At 40.0% G+C, this 22,493-nt stretch overlaps 2 protein-coding genes across 5 annotated transcripts in view; one reads left to right on the forward strand and one right to left on the reverse strand.

Annotated features, from left to right (window-relative positions):
• Positions 1-1,477: 1,477 nt before the first annotated feature.
• Positions 1,478-22,493, reverse strand: part of LOC309617484 (uncharacterized protein) — a 72,014-nt gene continuing 50,998 nt past the window's right edge. For 3 of the 4 annotated variants that reach the window (XM_082369892.1, XM_082369891.1, XM_082369893.1), the window contains exons 4-5: positions 20,477-20,527; positions 1,478-19,426 (exon numbers count right to left, since the gene is read on the reverse strand). In XM_082369892.1, the coding sequence (XP_082226018.1) occupies positions 19,346-19,426; positions 20,477-20,527 (132 nt within the window). In that variant the 3' untranslated portion in view covers positions 1,478-19,345. Of the gene's footprint in view, positions 20,528-22,493 lie in introns of all 4 variants that reach the window. The other variant, XR_014238006.1, reaches the window with a different exon arrangement.
• Positions 20,906-22,493, forward strand: part of VTCN1 (V-set domain containing T cell activation inhibitor 1) — a gene marked incomplete at its 5' end in the record, with an annotated part of 36,883 nt that continues 35,295 nt past the window's right edge. The window contains 2 exon segments of the mRNA XM_082346339.1: positions 20,906-20,967; positions 21,354-21,418. Coding sequence (XP_082202465.1) covers positions 20,906-20,967; positions 21,354-21,418 — 127 coding nt within the window.

The raw sequence follows: 22,493 nt of genomic DNA on the forward strand, positions 1-22,493 counted from the left end.
TGTTAAGGCAGGGAAGAAGGGAGCTGTATTCTGTTAGGTCCTCAACTGGAGTTTATGCCACTGAGCCCCAGAACCCTAGAGATGTCCCATCTGGCTGTCCAAACAGACACAAACCACTTTACACACTGAGAGGATCTTACCAAGGCTGTGTGTCTCAGGATCAACAGGACTGTTGTAATTTCAGTTGTTTTGCCTAGTGTCCCTCCGAGCCATTGAATTATCCCAGAAATTCAAATAATTATGAATCCAAGCTATGTCTTTCAGACCTCTCTCACCTGGAAGTAACATGCACAACCATTGTCAAACCACAGTTCCCATTTTTGGAAAGATTGCTCCCATAACCAGACACCATTTCAGAGCAAGAAGCAGCATTTCATCCAAGAAATGCCCCTTTCGATTGACATGTACACACTGCTATATTTAAAATAGATAACCAACAAGAGCCTACTGTATGGCACAGGGAACTCTGCTCAATACTCTGTAATAACATAAATGGGAAAAGAATTTGAAAAAGAATAGATTCATATATATATATATATATATATATATATATATATATATGAACTGAATCATTTGCTGTATACCTGAAACTAACACAACCTTGTTAATCAACTATACTCCAATATAAAATAAAAATTTTTTTTAAATGCCCCTTTGGCACTGACCAGGGTATTCCCAACCCAGCTAGGTTCTGACTCTCAGGGCAGCCCTCTGGGAGAATGTGGTTGCTTTCTCTGGGTAGGAGGAAAACTGCACGAATGGAAAAAGGCCAGTATTCCAGGTCATTCCTGAGTCTCTTCTTCAGGCCCCTGCCTGTGCTGCCACGTCCCCCGCTCCTTGCTGGAATTCTCAGCTCCGTGGCCACTGGAACTGTTGTATTTGACTGAAATGTGAAAAATTGTTTCTGTCCTTGTTTTGAGTAAGACATGCCTAGAAAGGGGGAGGAAACTAAGAAACATTGTAAATATGACACAAACAAAGCTAGTTTCTTAACCTAACTTCTGAAATCTAAGTCAACATTTAACATGACTGAATAATGTGGCAGCTTTGAGGGCACCAGCATTTTTGAGGGCACTTTTCTCATCTCTGTCTGGGTTAGCAAGAGGCAAAGCTAATTAGTTCCTAGACCAAAGGAGAACTGGGGAGGCATTCCTCCCAGGCCTAGCAGGACCCTCAGTCCCTAACAGAATCTGCCCCAAGTGTCTCTGGTCTTCCTTCCCTAAGACCACCCTCCACCCCTCTGGCCTTGAAATACAACATACTTTGTACCGCAGTCACCCTGGTTCTTGACGTGGGCCTTAACCTCTTGATAGCAGGAAAGGAAACTAACGTTTCTAGTGCATTTGCTACATGCCAGGCACTATTCTACAGACATTATATACATCATGGAGAAAGGCACCAATCGAAAAAGGTAGTTCCCTCCTTAGCCTTCAAATATTTCTTACTTCGAGCTTAGAAATAATGCCCTAAGCATTAAAAAAATTGTTAGAGGTACCCACCTATGCCCTCACCAACCAGCATGTAATTCAAAGTGTAAAGGACACTAAACTATAAAACCAGAAAATGCATACACAAGTTAAAAAACACTTGCATCTAGTTTTCCTGATTGTAAATTTCTAGATGAGTTCGTTGAAACTTAACTCTGATCTCTGGCCCCCATTTGTGAGTGTGTTGGTCAGGAGTGGGAGAGATGCCATAGGACAAGCTTATCAACCCTGTGAATAGCCTGCTGCTGCCTGGGCTTCTAGTTACCCTATGCTGACCCAATACAGCTTTCTTTGGTTCCTCTCCTGAAGTTCTTGATAGCTTTGATCCCTGGAAAGCAAAGCTTTGTCTGTGACTCGTTTCTCCAAGTTGTTCAAAATGCTTGAAACAAATTCTCTGGATGACCATTAATGCTGATTTTACCCCTATGGTGAAGGTATAAATCTTACTTTTATGTGTTTATAGCATAATCTAGTAGTTTCTCTATTGGGCATGAAGCCTTAATCATGGGTACCACATCCTCTCCATATCATATCAGTATCCATAATACCTAATGGGTACTACAGATATACTTCATATCTCAAATTTCCTTTTCTCTTCGCACTTTGAAAATATAATTCCATCATTTTTCTGGCTTCTTTTGTTACTTTGGAATATAAGCTATTTGTCTAATTTTCATTCCTTTTTAGGTAATCTGTCTTTTCTCTCTTACTGCCTATAAGATCTTTTGGGTCTTTGTTCTTTTACAGTTTCACTATGAAATGTCTGGTAGCTTTCTTTTTATTTACACTACTTGAGATGCATTGAGCTTCCTGAATCTGAAGATTGGGATCTTTCATGAATACTAAAAACATACTTTTTCTCTTCAGGTATTGCCTCTCTCTCATTCTCTCTTCTCTCTTTCTGGACCTCTGGTATGATATATATTAAAATTTTGTTTTTTGTTTGTCTTAGCCTCTCTTTTATATATATATTTTAAATTTTTATTGAGGTATAATTGACATACAATATTATATTAGTTTCAGGTATACAACATAAAGATCTGATATTTGTATGTATTGAGAAATTATTTCCACAAGTCTAATTAACATCATCACAATACATAGTTATAGAATTATTGTTCTTGTGGTGAAAACTTTTTTCTTTTTTTTTTCATTAAAGTATAGTTGATTTACCATGTTGTGTTAGCTCCTGGTATACAGCAAAGTGATTCAGTTATATATATATATATATTTCAGATTATTTTCCATTATAGGTGAAAGATATGGAATACAGTTCCCCGTGCTATACAGTAAATCCTTGTTGCTTATGTATGTTATGTATAGTACTTTCTATCTATTAATCCCAAACTCCTAATTTATCTCTCCCCCCTCCATTTCCCCTTTGGTAACCATAAGTTTGTTTCCTATGTCTGTGACTCTATTTCTGTTTTGTATATAGTTCATTTGTGTTACTTTTTAGATTCCAGCTATAAGTGATATCATATAATATTTGTCTGATTTACTTCACTAAGTATAATATCCTCTAGGTCCATCGATTTTGCTGCAAATGGCACTATTTCATTCTTTTTTATGGCTGAATAATATTCTATTGTATACCACGTCTTTTTAAGCTGACCATCTGTTGATGAGCACTTGTGTTGTGTTGTTTCCATATCTTGGTAATTGTAAATAGTGCTGCTATGAACACTGGGATGTATGTATCTTTTCCAATTAGAGTTTTCATCTTTTCTGGATATATACGCAGGAGTGGGATTGCTGGCTCCTATGGTAGCTCTATTTTTAGTTTTTTAAGGAATCTCCGTATCGTTTTCCATAGTGGCTCCACCAATTTACATTCCCACTAACAGTGTAGGAGGGTTCCCTTTTCTCCACACCCTCTCTAGCATTTATTACTTGTAGACTTCTTGATGATAGCCATTTTGACCAGTCTGAGGTGATACCTCATTGTGGTTTTGATTTACATTTCTCTAATAATTAGCAATGTTGAGCATATTTTCATGTGCCTGTTAGCCATCTCTATGCTTTCTTTGGAGAAATGTCTATTTAGGTCTTCTGCCCATTTTATGATTGGGTTGTTTCTTTTTTCGATATTGAGTTGTATGGGCTGTTTGTATATTTTGGATATTAACCCCTTGTTGGTTGCATCATTTGCAAATATTTTCTCCTAGGTTGTCTTTTCATTTTGTTTATGGTTTCCTTTGCTGTGTAAAAGCTCTTGATTAGGTTGCACTTGTTAATTTTTGCTTTTATTTCTTTTGTCTTGGGAGACTGATCTAAGAAAATATTTCTACGATTTATGTCTAAAAATGTTTTGCCTACATTCTCTTCTAGGAGTTATATGCTGTCGTATCTTATATTTAGGTCTTTACGCCATTTTGAGCTTATTTTTGTATATGGTGTGAGGAAGTGTTCTAATTTCATTGATTTACATGTAGCGGTCCAGCTTTCCCTACACCACTTGTTGAAGAGACTGTCTTTTCTCCATTGTATATTCTTGCCTCTTGTGTCATAGTTTAATTATCCATAGGTGTGTGGGTTTATTTCTGGGCTCTCTATTCTGTTCCATTGATCTATATGCCATTTTTTGTGCTAATACCACATTGTTTCAATTACTGTAGCTTTGTAGTATTGTCTGAAGTCTGGGACGGTTATGCCTCCAGCTTTGTTCTTTTTCCTCAGGATAGCTTTGGCAATTCTGGATCTTTTATGGTTCCATATAAATTTTAGGATTATTTGTTCTAGGTCTGTGAAAAATCTCATGGGTATTTTGGTAGGGATTGCATTAAGTCTGTAGATTGCTTTGGATATTATAGCCATTTTAACAATATTAATTCTTCCAATCCAAGAGCGTGGGATACCTTTCTATTTCTTTGACTCATCTTCAATTTCCTTTATGAATGTTTTATAGGTTTCAGCATACAAGTCTTTTACCTCCTTGGTTAAGTTTATTCCTAGGTTTTTTTTTTGGATATGATTTTAAACAAGGTTGTTTTTAACTTTCTCTTTATGATATTTCATTATTAGTGTAAAAAATGCAACAGATTTCTGTATATTAATTTTCTATCCTGCTACTTTGCTGAATTTGTTTATTAGTTCTAATAGTTTTTGTGTGGATACTTTAGGGTACTCTATATAGAGTATCATGGCATCTGCAAATAGTGACAGTTTTACCTCTTCCCTTCCAATTTGGATGACATTTATTTCTTTTCTTGTCTGATTGCTGTGGCTAGGACTTCCAGTACTATGTTGAATAGAAGTGGTGAGAGTGGTCACCCTTGTCTTATTCCAGATTTTAGCAGGAAAGCTGTCAGTGTTTCACTGTTGAGTATTATGTTGGCTGTGGGTTTGTAGTAAATGGCTTTTTCTTTTTAAGTTGGGGTATAGTTGTTTTACAATGTTGTGATAGTTTCTACTGTACAGCGAAGTGGAGTTCCCTGTGCTATACAGCAGTTTCTCATTAGTTACCTATTTTATACGTATTAGTTAGTGTATATATGTTAATCCTAATCTCCTAATTCATCCCACCCCCCCTCCCCCCTTGGTGTCCATACGTTTGTTCTCTATGTCTGTATCTCTATTTCTGCCTTGCAAACAGGTTCATCTGTACCATTTTTCTAGATTCCACATATATGCGTTAATATACGATATTTGTTTTTCTCTTTCTAACTAACTTACTTCACTCTGTATGACAGTCTCTAGGTCCATCCACATCTCTACAAATGACCCAATTTCATTCCTTTTTATGACTGAGTAATATTCCATTGTATATATGTACCACAACTTCTTTATCCATTCATCTGTCCATGGGCATTTAGATTGCTTCCATGACCTGGCTATGGTAAATAGTGCTGCAATGAACATTAGGGTCATGTGTTTTTTTTGAGTTATGGTTTTCTCTGCATAGATGCCCAGTAGGGGGATTGCTGGCTCATATGATAATTCTATTTTTATTTTTTTAAGGAACCTCCATACTGTTCTCCATAGTGGCTCTATCAATTTACATTCCCACCAACAGTGTAAGAGTGTTCCCTTTTCTCCACACCCTCTCCAGCATTTACTGTTTGTAGATATTTTGATGATGGCCATTCTGACCAGTGTGAGGTGATACCTCACTGTAGTTTTGATTTGCATTTCTCTAATAATTAGTGATGTTGAGCATTTTTTCATGTGTTTGTTGACCATCTGTATGTCTTCTTTGGAGAAATGTCTATTTAGGTCTTCTGCCCATTTTTTGACTGGGTTGTTTGTTTTCTTGATATTGAGCTGCATGAGCTGTTTGTATATTTTGGAGGTTAATCCTTTGTCCGTTGATTCATTTGCAATAATTTTCTCCCATTCTTAGGGTTGTCTTTTCGTCTTGTTTATAGTTTCCTTTGCTGTGCAGAAGCTTTTAAGTTTCATTAGGTCCCATTTGTTTATTTTTGTTTTTATTTCCATTACTCTAGAAGGTGAGTCAAAAAAGATCTTGCTGTGATTTATGTCAAAGAGTGTTTTTCCTATGTTTTCCTCTAAGAGTTTTATAGTGTCCAGTCTTACATTTAGGTCTTTAATCCATTTCAAGTTTCTTTTTGTGTATGGTGTTAGGGAGTGTTCTAATTTCATTCTTTTGCATGTAGCTGTCCTGTTAGTTTTGGAAGTCCTAGCCACAGCAATCAGAGAAGAAAAAGAAATAAAAGGAATATAAATTGGAAAAGAAGAAGTAAAACTGTCACTGTTTGCAGATGACATGATATTATACATGGAAAATCCTAAAGATGCCACCAGAAAAGTACTAGAGCTAATCAATGAATTTGGTAAAGTTGCAAGATATAAAATTAATGCACAGAAATCTCTTGCACTCTTATACACTGACAATGAAAAATCAGAAAGAGAAATTAAGGAAACAATCTCATTCACCGTTGCAACAAAATAAATAAAATACCTAGGAATAAGCCTACCCAAGGAGGTAAAAGACCTGTACTCAGAAAAGTATAAAACACTGATGAAAGAATCAAAGATGACACAAACAGGTGTAAATGGCTTTTATTATGTTGAGATATGTTCTCTCTGTACTCACTTTGGTGAGAGTTTTTATCTTGAATGAATGTTAAATTTTGTCAGATGCTTTTTCTGCATCTATGCAGATGATCATATGGTTTTGGTCTTTCCTTTTGTTAATGTGGTATATCACATTGATTGATTTCCATATGTTGAACAATCCTTGTGACCCTGGGATGAATCCAACTTGATCATGGGTATGAACCTATTTATGTCTTGTTGGATTCAGTCTGCTAATATTTTGTTGAGAATTTTTGCATCTGTATTCATCAAAGATACTGGCCTATAATTTTATTTTATTTATTTATTTTTTGTAGTGTCTTTATCTGGTTTTGGTATTAGGGTGATGGTGGCTTCATAGAATGAACTTGGGAGTGTTCCCTTCTCTTCAGTATTTTGGAAGAGTTTGAGAAGAATAGGTATAAGTTCTTCTTTGTATGTTTGGTAGAATTCCCCAGTGAAGCCATCCAGTCCTGGACATTTTTTTTTTGTAGGGAGTTTTTCTTTTTCCTTTTTTTTTTTTTTTTAATACAGATTCTATTTCACTTCTAGTGATCAGTCTGTTCAAATTATCTGTTTCTTCTTGCCTCAGTTTCAGCAGGCTGTATGTTTCTAGAAACTTGTCCATTTCTTTTAAGTTGTCTAATTTGTTGGCACACAACTGTTCATAACATTCTCTTATGATTTTTTGTATTTCTGCAGTATCAGTTTTTATTTCTTGTTTTTCATTTATTATTTTGTTTATTTGGGTCTTCTCTCTTTGCTTCTTGGTGAGCCTGGCTAGAGATTTGTTGATTTTGTTTATCTTAAAAAAATATCTCTTGGTTTTATTGATCTTTTCTATTTTTTTTTAAATCTCTATTTTATTTATTTCCTCTCTGATCATTATTTCCTTCCTCCTGCTAACTTTGGATTTTGATTGTTCTTCTTTTTCTAATTTTTTTAGGTGGTAGGTTAGATTGTTTGAGATTTTTCTTGTTTCTTGAGGAAGGCTTGTATATCACTGTGAACTTCCTTCTTAGAACTGCTTTTGCTGCATCCCATATGCTTTGTTACATTGTGTTTTCATTGTCCTTTGTCTCGTGTTATTTTCTGACTTCTTCTTTGATTTCATCATTGAGCCACTGGTTGTTTTTTTTTAAATTTTTTAAAAAAATTTTGGCTGTGTTGGGTCTTCGTTGCTGCATGCGGGCTTTCTCTAGTTGCGGCAAGCGGGGGCTACTCTTCGTTGCGGTGCACAGGCTTCTCGTTGCAGTGGCTTCTCTTGTTGCAGAGCATGGGCTCCAGGCGCATAGGCTTCAGTAGTTGTGGCTGGCAGGCTCTAGAGTGCAGGCTCAGTAGTTGTGGTGCATGGGCCCAGTTGCCCCATGGCATCTAGGATCCTCCCCGACCAGGGATTGAACCCGTGTCCCCTGCACTGGCAGACAGATTCTTATCCAGTGTGCCACCAGGGAAGCCCTAGCCACTGGTTTTTTAGTAGCATGCTGTTCAGTCTCCAAGTATTCATTCTTTTCCTGTTTTTTTTTTTCCTGTGGTTAATATCTAACTTCATACTGTCATGGTCAGAAAAGTTGCTTGAAATAATTTCTATCCTCTTAAATTTGTTGAGCCTTGTTTTGTGACCTAGAATGTGGTCTATCCTAGAGAATGTTCCGTGTGCACTTGAAAAGAATGTGTATTCTGGGTTTTTTTTGGATGTAGTGTCCTGTAGATATCAATTAAGTTGAACTGGTCTGTTTGTCATTTAGAAACTCTGTGCCTTATTGATTTTCTGTCTGGATTATCTGTCCATTGATGTCAGTGAGGTGTTAAAATCTACTACAATTATTGTATTCCTCTCAATATCTCCCTTTATGTCTGTTAGTATTTGTTTTGTGTTTAGGTGCTCCTCTCTTGGGTGCATATATGTTAATAAATGTAATATCCTCTTCTTGTATTGATCTCTTAACATTATATAATGTCCTTCATTGTCTTTCTTTATGGACTTCATTTTAAAGTCTATTTTGCCTTTTTTTTTCTCCTGTCCTATCTAGTTACATGAAGATCTTATGTGCAGCTTTGGTTGTATAGGAAATCTGCCAGTTTCCAGTTGGTTTTCTGTGAGAATTGTTCCACATGTAGAGTGTTTTTGACATGTTTGTGGGGGCAGGTGAGCTTCTCCTACTCTGCCATCTTGATCCCCTTCCTCCCCCTCTTTTATGTTTTTAACCTCTTTCTCTATACTGTACCATGTGTAATTTTTCAACTCTTATTTCTGATTGACTAATTCTCTCTTCCAGTTGTACCCAATCTATTACTTAACCTGTCCAGTGAGTTTTAAAAATCAATTATTTATTTTTCATTTCTAGATATTCTGTCTAGTTCTTTTTCAAATTTTTCTGATCAGTTTTTTTAGTCTCTTGTTCCTTACTCAGGCTTTGCATTCCCTCTTTCATTTATTTTAACAAATTTGAAAATCTTAGTTTATACTCTGTATCTAATGGTTTCAGTATTGAAAGTCTTTTCATGCCAAATCTGCTTGTTTCTACCAACTTTTATTCATGGTAGTTGTTTCTCTGTGTACTTAGTGGGGTTTTTTGTATTATTATGAGCTTGTATTTTGGGGAATTTCATTTGCTGAAATTTATTGAGCCCTGGGTTGAGAGTACATTTTTTTTCTTTTTTTTTCTTTTTTTGAGGTGGGAAAACCATTTTTATTTTCTATGTTTTAAAATTTTTATTGCAATATAGTTGATTTACAATGTTGTGTTAGTTTCGGGTGTATAGCAAAGTTATTCAGTTATATATATAAAACTATGTATACACATACACAGATAATATATAGATATTCTTTTTTAGATTCTTTTCCATTATAGGTTATTGCAAGATATTGTGTAGAGTTCCCTGTGCTATATATATAGTAGGTCATTGTTGGTTATCTACTCCATATATGGTAGTGTGTATATTTTAATCCCAAACTCCTAATTTATCCCTCCCCCTGCTTTCCCCTCTGATAACCATAAGTTTGTTTTCTATGTCTGAGTCTATTTCTGTTTTGTAAATAAGTTGATTCTTATTTTTTAGATTCCACATATAAGCGACATCATATGATATTTGTCTTTCCCTTTCTGACTTACTTTACTTAATATGATAATCTCTAGGTCCATCCATGTTGCTGCAAATGGCATTATTTCATTCTTATTTATGGTCATTATTTCATTCTTATTTTATTGGGTATATATATCACATCTTCTTTATCCATTCATCTGTTGGAGAGTATATTTCTTTAGAGAATATTTCCTTTTGCTTCTATTAAGCATTGGGACTTTACCAACTAGGAATGCTTTAAACTTAATTCTTGGTTTAGGATTCTTTGGGGCTGGATGTGTTGTGAATTCAGGCCTCAAACCTGCATGATGACTGGCTGGTACATACACACTCTCAGGGGAGTATTTTTTTCTCTTCACTCAGAACCAAGACCAAGTGAGGTTATTGTCCTTGGGGGAGTAGGGATCCTAGCTTATGTGAGTCTCCAATTAGAGACCCAAGCTTATGTGGCCCCTTAGCTTTGTCTCTGTGTTCTGCATGGCTCTTAAGACAGAAGCTTTTGGTCACTGGGAAGCATAGATAGCCACTGTTCAGCACTATCTTGTCTGGATTCATGTGTCTCCTTCATTTTTAGCCTCTGCACATTTCTCTTCTTTTTCTTGCCAGCAAAACCAAGTGTTCAAAAATATGTGTCTGGTTTTGCTTTGTTTTGTTTTATTCAGCATTTATAAAGTTAGATTTTTTAAAAGGTATTTATATTTACTATTGCTGGAAATTTAAATTTTCATTCCCTGTAAAGTTTCTTTTTCTTTTAGAGGGACACCTCTATTTTGTAAGTGATTTGTGGAGAGGAATGACTGAAAGGACACAAGTTTAACAAGTAATCAAGCATAGCTGTTATCAATTAATTCATTTTCCAGGTTCCCTTCTTGACCCCAGCCAACCAGGTCTTCTCCTATATCCAACTCTCCAAGGCATTTTGTTATAATTCATAGCACTGGCAAGATTTCATATACTACAATTTTTAAAAGATTATTTTCCTTTATTTTATTTTTTTAAATTTTTAAAATCTTTGTGTCAATAGTTATACTTTTCTTGTTATTTTTTACTCTTTTTTTAAAACTTTTATTTTATATTGGAGTATAGTTGATTAACAATGTTGTGTTAGTTTCAGGTGTACAGCAAAGTGATTCAGTTATACGTATACTGGGACCTATTCTTCTTCAATTTCTTTTCCCATTTAGGTTATTATAGAATATTGAGCAGAGTTCCCTTGCTATACAGTAGGTTTTTGTTGGTTATCTATTTTAAATATAGCAGTGTGTACATGTCACTACAAAACTCCCAATATTTTCCTTTAGAGAAGATAAATGATAATTTCTCCCATAATTGGCTGCTCAAAAGTTAAGAATGTGTTAGTTTCCCTTAGTAACACAGTATTGATATTTATTTAATCATTACTTCAAGTTTTAAGTACTGTGTGCTAGACACTCTGAGGGAAGCATTCTCTAAAGTGGAGAATTTATTCAACAAACATTAAGTTCCTACCATGTTCCAAGAACTGGAAAAACAACATGAACAAAGCATAGAGACAAGAAACAGCCTGGCCTATTTAGGGGCCCAAGATAGTTTAGAACAAATGGAACATGGAAGTAGGGGGCCAGAAGTGGGGCAAGAAATGGGATAAAGTATCCACAAATTTATGTAGACTCTCCTTGAGCTTTTATTTGTGTTCAAACTTTTTAACCTTTCAGAATTTATATGCATTCTTCATTTTTTAATGCTCAAATCAAAACTTGAGATTTAAATCTTAAGCTGTTACTAGAATATGGTATCTGAATATGTAGAAGTCTTAATCAGAAGATAAAACGAAATCTTGTGTTTCATTGTAGCCCTGTAACCAATCTCTGGGTCAGTGCCTGGCCCTGGGTCACAGTGGGTTAGGGTGGCCCACAAGGTTCTGGGACGGGAGTCGGGGGTCGGTATAGGAGAAAACAGTAGGACCTTACTGCATGTAATAGTATCAGGGGAATGCAGGAACCATGAATCTACAGGAGAAAGCTGAGACCAGGGACCCAGAATTCAGGCTGGACCAGAGGGGGAAAGACAGAGAGCAGAGTCTGAAATCATTACAAGAAGGCCTGGGTTCAAGCCCAGCTCCAGGGCAGAGGCAGGGTGCAGATTCCAGGAAGGCCAGGGAAACTTTGCGTCTGTAATAGGCCCACAAAGGAGTTCAACTTGAGGACAGCTGGAGATCCTAGGACAGGGAGTGTTTCCCTTGCCCTGGGTTTCAGAACTGTCCTTGGTGTGGGAAACCAAGGCTTGTCATGGCACACAGGGCAGCCCCAGGGCAGCTGATGAGTGCAGCTCAGACAGGCCAGGTCCTCAAAGAATGGGCCCGGCAGCCTGATTGCCACACCTCCGTCCTCAAAAACTTTACACGGCCACACCTGCAGAACTGTGCCCATGTCTGAAAAACGAGAATGTGAGTCCTAGCAGGTGAGGATTTGCAGTAGAATTCCTGGTAGGACTTTTGGAAGACTACACACCATATCCCTACTGATTTCCAGGATACAGTGGTCTGCTTTTCTCTGGGGATATTTTTTAGTGTTACTGAAATAAAGAGAGTGAATGATAGAAGCCTTGGAGTGTACAAGTATGTCCTTGGGTCCCATTTCAGGATGCCGAGGCATCAGACTGCCTAAGACAGGTATATGTGCTTGGGTAGAGAAATGCTCGGAGGGTGCCCGATATACTTGTTTCCAGCTTTATTAATGAATAAACAGTGAACTGATGGCAGGGCTCAGCATTCTGAGAAGGGACAGCCCAGGCAGTGCTCTGAATCTCTTCAGTGACAGCGCATGACCCTGAAGGCAGGTCAAGGAATTAAAAAGCCAGACGGTCAAATGTGGCTTTAGGGAGCTGCGCAGGGGGCCTAGTCCTTAGATCTTTCACGCTCTGTGGGCCCTTCGTCTGCCCGAGGCCCGGACCGCAGTGACTCGGGGGAGGAATGGTTATCGGAGGGAGCCTGCGCGGTGCTTCACCATCAGACCGCCTCAGATCCAGCCCCTGCCTCCGCCTCCCCTCCTGACGCCAGTGCCTGGCCCTCCTCCTCTCTCACGGGTTCTGGGGTTCACCTTCCTGCCCCACTCTCTTAACTCTGTTAAGGAAAGAGAAAGGAGAGCATGCTCTGGGCTGCGCCTTCAGGAAAGACGCCAGAGGACAGACAGAGCTGAGCTGGGCTTTGAACGTGACCCGCTCTTGATAACCAGAGAGGAGGTGGAAGGATGCGCTAGGCAGAAGGTAACGGGGAGATCAGCCTGTTGGAACACAGGGCTCCAGATGGGGAGAAGGGTTAGGCAGACAGCATGGCCTTTTAGGATGGTCTTAAATTCTAGGCTCAGTTTGAACTTTACAGCAATGAGAAGTCATTTAAATTAGGGGGTACTAAGAAGGGGTAAAAATTTTAAATTAACCTTTATAATTTTAAAATGATAGCTAATATTTACACGTTACGAAGCATGGTTTGTTTCTTTACGCCCTTACAAGAACCCTGTGGAGGTGGAAGTGTTTAATTTGGACACGGGTATAGGAGGAATGGCAGCATTCTCAGTGATTCAAGCGCCCTGCTGCCATCGAGGTTCATAAAAGGTCTGAAGTGTGTTTCTTATTCAACGCAGTGGGATGGGTTATGCTGCTGAAGGAATCTTCTGGAAATGTTTTTTTCTCCGCGGTGAGAATAAGGAGGAACGGAAAATACAGGTATGATTAGGAAAAGGACTAGTAATCAACCTTGTATTGACTTTTGTCTCGCTCTGCTTGTGCACCCGCCTGATGAAATGCTAATGTGGGCTTCGTGGGCAATCAGGGGGACGGTTATAAATAGAGCCAGCTTAAGAATAAAATAGAATGGCTTCGCTGCAAACTCCAACATTGTTTAGGGAAAGATGTCTAGTTATGAACATTCTGTATTTTTCCACCTGACACTCCCCCTTCCTGTTTTCCTTTCAGAGTTTCAGACAAAAGATAGCTCCTGAGAGAGAGGGACTCCTTCAATCTATGTAAACCTGGCCATGTTGTCCTTCCACAGGTTACAACTGTACAAAACATGAGCCTGGACATGGATTTGAACCCTGGGATTTTCAAAACTTTGGACTTATATAAAATAGAGTATAATAATGAAGGCCATGGACAGTGGAGTCTAATTCCCCGGGGATGAGCCCTTGGATGAGTTCCTTAATACTAGGCCTCGCTTTCCCCACCTGTAAAACAAAGATAATAGTACCTACCTCATAGGGTTGTTGTGGGGATTAAATGAGATAAATGAGGTCACGCACTCAGTAAATATCAGCTATCATTGTTAACAAAGGTTTTAGGAGGCGTATACAGAATACGTAACTGTGGCAACGGCAAGGCCAGAGCAAATCCCAGGGAATATCAAATTACAGAATCATTGAACTATATTTGAAAGGGACTTTCAGAATTGTTCCAACGCTTGTTTGGTACCAGAAACTCTTCCCTTCCCACTTCTCTCCCTAAGTGGCTACTCAGCCCCTGCTTGTACGCCACACACAGTGATGGGAAACTGCAGTCTCAGGCCAGCGCCAGAAAGCTCTGTTGGAAAGTTTCTCTGTATGCCGAATCTAAACCTAACCTCCTAGAACTTCAAGTTTTGGAATGATCATCACTACAGTTAGTCCTGTCTACATTAAACTACCCTGGTTTCCCTAACTATTCTTCAAAAGACTTGTCTTCTAATCACATCACCACCCTGGTCCTGTTACTCCTAGATCAATGACTCTCAACTGGGGTGACACATCTGGAGACATTTTAGGTTGTCACACGTGGGGCAGGGGTGCTACTGGCATCCTAACTGGAGGCCAGGGATGCTGGTAAACATCCTACAATGCACAGGACAGCCCGACAGCCAAGAAGTATCTGGCCCAAATAGTCCATAGGGCTGAGCTTGAGAAACACTGTCCTAAACGTACATGTTAATCAGTGTTCTCCTTAAAGCCTAGGGCCCAAAATGTACATAGAGGAGTGTCAGCTAACACTGCCATTGGACTGTTCGCTGACATTGGAGTGTCAGCCAACACTGCCCTACTTTGCCATTAAATTAGCCTGAGACTCGGGTAGTTCGTAGTGATCGGTCAGTTAAAGCCCCCTTTCATGTGTTGCTGCTGACCCAGGGATAGGGCTCACTTGGAAATGCTCACTTAGAAATCACTAATCAGGGGTGGCCCTCTCTCTTGCTGAGCCCCGAGGCAGCCTTGCAATCTTTTCCAACACGCTATCCTAGGCCACCACCATCAATCATTCAAAAGAAGTTGGTGTGCGAGATGAAATCTATTTGCTGGTCATGTCTCCCTGGTTTTGTGGCTTTGGGGCCCACGTATGATGTAATCCTGGGGCCTGTGCTTTGGAGGACCCCACAATCCTGTGTCACGAGCCCTAGTGGCAGCTTGAAAGAAGAAAGGATGCCTCAACCTGACACTTGAGAGCACCCAAGTCTCTCACACGCAGTTTCCTAAAATCCCTTTCCCGAACACAGAGCCGTGCTGACCGCCGCAGTGTGGACAGAGCAGGCCTGCCCAGAAAGAAGGCAGCCTCTTCCACACGCGGTCCTCAAGCTCCAAGGAACAGCTCCTCCTCTTTGCCAATTTCTTCCCCACTCGTGATGCTCACGGTCTGGGTTCCCTGGATCCACGCTGGCCTTGCTTTTCCCAATATAAAGAGATGCAGGAGAGGCACTTAGAGTTAGGGAAACATACTCTACATCCTGGATTCTTCAGGGAAAAAAAGAAGTTGAGTACATGGCAATCTAAACTTCTCAGAAACCTAAAACCTATACTCATCAATATCTAGAAAACGGTTACATAATTTTACCTTGAAGCCCAGTGCTTCATACAGTATTTAAAATAATGCCTTTTCTCCTTTTATGGGGAAAAAAAAGAGAGAGAGAGAAAGAGAAACTTTTTGGATAGGCTGAAATAAATGTCTTCGATTTCAGCATTCCTTTATAAACCTAGTTACTTTATTAGTTTATGAACAAAGTAATATGTTTGATTTATTGAAATATTTACCTGATTTACTCAAATATTCTGCTTGTAATATTTAAGAGTAGAATTTATTCAGATTAATCCCACATTTGCTAACTTAATCTAATTTTCAGAGTGTTAATCATTTACCAGTTACACAAGTGGAGGTAAGCTGATGATCTATGAGGAATGTGGTATCTCTCAGCTTCTAAGTATTCGAGAAGGAGGCTGAAACTGGACAACAGAGAAACCATTAATGTTTGAATAAAACAAAGAGCAGCTGACGTCTTCTGGGATGAGTGCTCTACACAATGGCGTAGCAGATAGAGGAAGGCCTTGTTTTCAGAAATGGAGCGAGAGAAGATATGCAGGGGTGAGGCCGAGGGAGCCTCCCAAACTTGTAGCCTCCTGCCATATGGCACTTTTTCTAGAAGTATGGCTCTGAGGAGCACAGGCTCACAAGTTGGACTCCCTGGGTTTAAGACCCGGCTCTCCCATTTTCTAGCTGTGAGAGCTTGGTCATTTTCTTAAGCTAAGCCTCAGTCTCCGCACATGTAAAAAGGTAAAGATAGTGGTACTTACCTCACAGCATTGTTGTAAGGAATGAACGAGACTCTGTATGCGTAGCGCTGGCACACAGAACATGACCAATAACCATTAGCTATTGTTTTATCACCCTCATGGGCCTCTGATACAATGAGAATTTGTCCTTAAGAGGTAGGTATCTCTATCCCAGTTTATTTCTTGGTAATTCGTTAATACAGTCTGTCTGCTGCTATATAGATTTCTAGAGCACTAATTAGCTCATATGTGGTTGGAAAATAGGGGAACAATAATGGCTTAACATGGAAATAGTATTGGTTCACATGCAACTTTTTCCAAGGCAAGGGGAGCTGAAATAGCAGAGGAGAATGACAACTTCAGTGGGAAGGGCTCAGTGTGGCTTGCCGTTCTTTTTTTCTTTTAATTTTAAATGAACACCTGCCCTTGGGGCTCCTGCCCCAGAGACACACATCCTGGCCTTGCACCTCCCAGGTTCCACTTTCCCCCCCACCGTCATACTCACCTTCACAGCAGTCTCACTGGCTCACAGCACCTTAAGTCAGAGTTTCGACTCAATTGTTTCTGTGCATTTTAAATTTTCCCCAAAGCAGCTTCTGAGCCTAGTGGGCTGCCTGCTTTGGCCGTCCAATTTACCTCCCAAGGTACTGATTATTGCATCTCTTAGAGACCAGTTACAAAGTCACATAGATTTTGAATAGTCTGCTCTTAACCCTATTTTTCCCCATAAGCCCTGTTACCTTCATTGTGTGATTTTGTAGAACGTGAGGTTTTTCAGGAACACATGTCTTAACAGAAATGCCTCATTTCTTTCAAGTGCCACAGAGAGCGGCCGCAGCTGAAGCAAAGACATGTGAAGGAACTGAGCAAGGCCATCCTTGGGTAGTATGGATGTGTTTGCAGACTCCCAGGCTGCAAGGCTGGTCCCTCCCCTGAAAGGCAGAGCTCTGCAGCCACTGAAATCACCTTCTCCCGGCCCAGATCACTAAAGTGTGATGCTTGGGTCCTGACCCCATGCAGTGCAGCAGAAACAACCACTTTTCTTTTTGGTTCTGCCTTGGAGAGAAACTGTATTGCAGCATGAATTAGCTAAATATATTTCTGAACAAAGCCTTTCTCTTTACTTTCTTTGAAATTTGGTCACGAAACTGCACTTTGATTCTCCCTGTTTCTCTCAGATTTAAATACTTCCTGCCTCCCTAGAATTCCTGTGAGAACTTGTTCCTCTCTTTACTGAAGCCCTCACCACATTATGTCTTATTACAGTGGTGTGTATGTGTGTCTGTGTGTGCATATGTATGTTTGTGTATGTTTTATTTGTGTGTGTGTGTGTGTTTTACCTCAGTTACACCATAAGTTCCTTGAGGGCAGGCACTTTGTTTACGTCATCTCTATACTTTCTCCATATTGCCCAGAACAATGTCTTTCTCATAGTAAGTACTTAATAAATGTTTATTAAGTGAGCAAATCCTCCAAAGGCATTGACTTTCATCTGGGCTCTTTTGTCAGGAGGGTCTAACAAATGTGCACTGTGAATTCCAGTGCAGTGGTTAGAAGACATAGCTTTGCATTAAAAATTTCCTGGAGCGTAGTTATTGGAAATTATTCTGGGGAAGTAAAAACCAAAAAGCAATGTAAGAACACCTTATGTGAAATATTTTATTCATCTTTTTGAAAAATTAATAAGCAGCAGACAAGAATTATTTCATTTGGCTGCTCTGATAGTTCCTGCTTCTCTTTCCAAGGCTCTGGAGTTTGAGTGGTTTCCCAAGGGAATACCAGCTCAGAACAAACCTCAAGGTGATCTCTGCTTAGATAGGGAACTTGCTGACAGACGGCAGGGTTCTGCTTCCACAGCGAGCGAAGCATGTGGGCCTGGGGGTAAGGAAGACGGGCTCAGCTGCTTTGACTGAAACCTAGAACCTCCACTGTCCCCTTCCTGTTGGTCAGTATCCAGGTGTCTGTTCAGTGCCTCTGCTGTCCAACCCCCTCCTTAGAGAGGGTAGGTCTGCAGCAGGGAGATCTGTGATGGTTCAGTGTGACTGGAGTGGAGGACCCCAGGGGCAGTGTGGGGACAGGCAAGGCTGGAGAGAGAGGGCAAGGCCCCCTTTGGAAGGCCATGCTGGCTACATCAAAAAGTGGATTTTTATCATGACGGAAATGGAAAGGCACTTGAAGTTTTAAGCAGAGGACTATTATGATTAGTTTTGTAATCATTCTTACCAATAGCTCAGTAGCTAACCAACGGGTACTCACAACCATCTCCATCAGCACCACCAAGAAAATATATACTTCGTTAGAAACATGTGCTTGTTATATAACCATAGCAGAAAAACAAGAATGATAATAGCTAATATTATTAAAGCTTCCTATGCGCCAGACACCGTTCTAGGTGATCTTTTAAAATGTGTTTAACTCAATCTTCACAAGAAGGAATGGAAATTTGCGGTCACACAATTAGTAAGTAGTGGTGCTGGGACTTGAACCTATTCAGGCTGGATCCAGAAGCCATGCTCGTGATTACAGCATTATACTGCCTCAGTGATCACCCTCGGCCCCGCTTTCAACTAGGTTATCTCCCCTAAGCCACACTCATACTCAGAAATTCTGAGGTCACCACTGATTCTGGCAGTGTGAAGAATGGGTTGGAGAGGTCTAGACTAGAAGCAGGGCTGTCAGGAGAGTGTTGCAATGATGCTGGTGAGACATGATGGTGACCAGGAGCAGTGGAAATAGAAATGGAGGAATATGAGAGAAATTAAGGAGAACAGGATCTGGTAATTCAAGCAAATGAGAAAATGCACACTGAATGCTTAGCACCAAGCCTAGTACATGCTTTTTTTGATATATCAAACTACTATGATATTTTTATTATCACCAGTTGGGTTATTCTCCAGATTTAAGTCCTAGCTTTTGATAATAAGCTTGCAGCAAAAAGCCACAAGTAAATTTTTTATAGTAAAAAGTAACATATGAATAGCCCTTTATGGAATATGCAACAATCATTGTCAGTTTTGCTCTTAAAACAACTCATTTGTATTGGTTTGCTAGGGCTGCTGTAACAAAGTACCACAAACTGGGTAACAACAGAAAAAAATATCGTCTCACTATTTTGGAGACTAGCAGTCCAGGTGTCAGCAGGGTTAGTTCCTTCTGAGGGCTGTGAGGGAGAATCTGTTCCAGGCCTCTCCCCTAGCTTCTAGTAGTTTGCTGGCAATCTTTGGTGTTCCTTGGCTTATAGATCTCTGCTTTCATCTTCATATGGTGCTTTCCCTGCGACCACAAATTTCCCCTTTTTATAAGGGCACAAGTCATGTTGAATTAGGGTCCCACCCTACCCCAGTATGACTTCATCTTAACTAATCACATCTACAATGACTATTTCCAAATAAAGTCACATTCTGAGGTTCTGGGGGTTAGGACTTCAAAATACAAATTTGGAGGGCAACACACATCAACCTGTAACACTTATAGAAGGTAGAGCAGGAATTACTTCCCATTCTAAGGATAAATGGAGTCTCAGAGAGATGAAGTAATTCACCCAAGGTGAGTGAATTCCTGGGTCACAAAAGCAAGTCTGCTGTCCAGCTCAGTAGTCAAAGAGAGCCAGATAGTATAATACCTCTTGCTATGAGTTTGTCCACCTGTTCTCACACACTTGGACCAGTAAGATCTGAGGCCACACCTGGGTGTGTAAAGAGAGGGGAAGTGGTCAAATGCGGCCTCTTCTTGGAATCAACTGCAGATACCCTGTTATTAAAAGCTTCATTTTGCTTATTCAATTGCTGCCCCTATGGCTGTACCTCATGAGGGTTTATCCTCCAGGGTAACTGTTTACTCAAATTGTTTCTTGTAAGTCTGTTGTTTCTCTCTGGTGGACCCATCCCTGAGCTGAGGAGAGCTGGGTACAACGAACCTATTCAGGGCAGCAAGTAAAATGCCCCGTGCTTCCCTTTTCTCTCTATAGCATCATTCTTCGCCCCTCTGTGCCTTTCTTTTGTCGTGCCTATTGCGTAACGTCAGCGTGGGTGTGGGGAGGGTATGAGTGGCCAGCAGTGAGCGTGTGGCCGAGGACACCTGCCTGATGACTTATGCACCAGAGCAGGCAGCACTGGGCAAGCTTTGCCTCCACGCCAGCTCTGACCTGCGCCTTCTGTTCTGCCTGAGTCACTCGCACCAGCTAAAGCCGGTATCCCCTCATGGGCCCCTCTGGGTAGAGAGGAGGGACAGACCACTTGTGAGCCCTCACCCCTGGGAGGCAGTGTAGGAAGCAGTCAGGTGCAGATTCTGGAGACAGATTCTAATCCCAGCCCTACCACTTACCAACCGTGTGAATGTACGGAAGATGCCTGACCTCCCTGTGTCATTCCTCATCTGTAAAATGGACATAAGAAATTTGTTTACCTCAGAAGGTTATCACATGGATAAATGACATAATCCATAAATGGCACCTAAAACAACATGTCTGCTACGTAATTCTAGCACTCAGTAAATGTAAGCAATACTTCCTTATTTGTTTATTTCCCAAATGTCATTTGTTAATCTGCTCATGGAAAACTGGCGAGATACATATCAAGAAGTTAGTGGTTGTTATGTCTGGATGGTGGAGTTACAGGTGACTTTATTGTCTTATTTTTGCTTCTTTGTATTTTCTAAACTTTCTGTCTTATTTTTTTAATAAGAGGAAACAAACTCCTGTCGAGGATCTACCCGGTGAAGTAGACTAGAGGTGAGTGGGTACAAAGTGAAGACATGACCGCTGTCCTTAGGAGTTTAAAGTCTATGGAAGGAGACAAAACAGATAGGTTAATGATGTAAGAGGGATGGGCAGTAATGCTCAGGGTGGGCTGGGGATGGAACCAGTCCCCCCTCAAGTGGCACCTGGCATTACAGAAATGCCATCGGGTTTTCCCCAGCAGTCTTTGTGTATGGTCTTCACTGACCTGGAAATAGGAAAGATGACAAACATAGCCAGATAAAAGAGCCACTCCTTTAATCTATCCCAGCACCCCAGGGGGACAAGGATGGGATCGCTGAGATTCCTTTCTAAGGTACCTATTTCTGGGAGAGAGCTTATGTTGAAGAAAAAGTTGAGACTCTTTATGTAACACCCCTTACAAATGACAGGTATGAGCCCAGGTTGCAAAGCAGCACGTCAAATGGAATGAAGAAGTAATTTCCTGTTTTTCTCTCTCTACAGCATTATTAGCATCATCGTTATTCTGGCTGGAGCAATTGCACTTATCATCGGTTTTGGTATTTCAGGTATGTGATTTATTGCATTATCATTGATCCATTCACCCCTTGTCACTAAGTCCCTAATCATTCAGTGTGGTAGAATGGCAAGAGCACAGATCTTGGACCAAGAAAACTTCAGAGTAGAGAACTGGTTCTTCTACTTATTGACTGTGTTCTCTGCACTTTATTCATTTAACTCCCTGGACCTCAGTTTCCTCATGTATGGTGTGGAGGAAATAATGTCTACATCACCAGGTAGGTGAGAGAATCAAATGGAATGTCTATCAGAGTGTTCTGTCTACCAGGTAGTGCTGAAGATAGCGCTCTGGGATCACAGGTAAAGTGCTGTGCCTGAGCCATTCTATCAATGGCTGGCCTGAGTAGATGATTCCTTTGCAATGAAGCTTCAGCTGAAGTGTTAAAGAATATCAAGTCTTTGTACACAGGGTTCTTAAGGAGAATCCTTACCCTGGTCATAACTGCCGTTCCATGTAGGAAACAGATGCCATTGCGGCATGGATGGTGAGTTTCTGAATGCAGCTAACTGATGTCAACTGCAGGAATAGTCTTCTCTTCTGTGGACACCATGTCTCAGAAGCATCTATTATGGATGCCAGATTAATTAAGACATTGAATGAGTTAGACTAGCAGCTGTCCTCTCTGAAGCAAGTCATTTGCTTCATTTCCCTTAAAGTGCCTGACTCAGGCCAACACATTTATTTTAACTTAGTCTGTGGCCAGAGCTGTTACTTCATAACTTTAGTTTTTATAGTTCCAGCTGTCTTTTCTCTGTGTCACTCTCCTCCAGTGTGTGTGCTGCCACTAAATAGTAATCACAAGGCCTAAATGAAGAAAACTCGGTGTAGATATGTTTGCCTAGGAAAGACATAAGCATCCTTCTCCATTTTCTTTTATCAACAAAAATGTATATTTTGTCTTTCATCCATTTTTCTATTGGGTTATCTTTTTCTTTTTGATATGTGGGAACTCTATATATTCTGGGTGCAATTTGGTTATGTGTATTGCAAAATCTCCTCTACTCTGTGGCTTGCTTTTTCACTCTCTTAATGATGGCTTTCAATGAGCAAAGTTCCTAATTTTA

This window comes from Balaenoptera borealis (assembly GCF_965194805.1).
Source record: "Balaenoptera borealis genome assembly, chromosome: 1".
Classification (NCBI taxonomy): domain Eukaryota; kingdom Metazoa; phylum Chordata; class Mammalia; order Artiodactyla; family Balaenopteridae; genus Balaenoptera; species Balaenoptera borealis.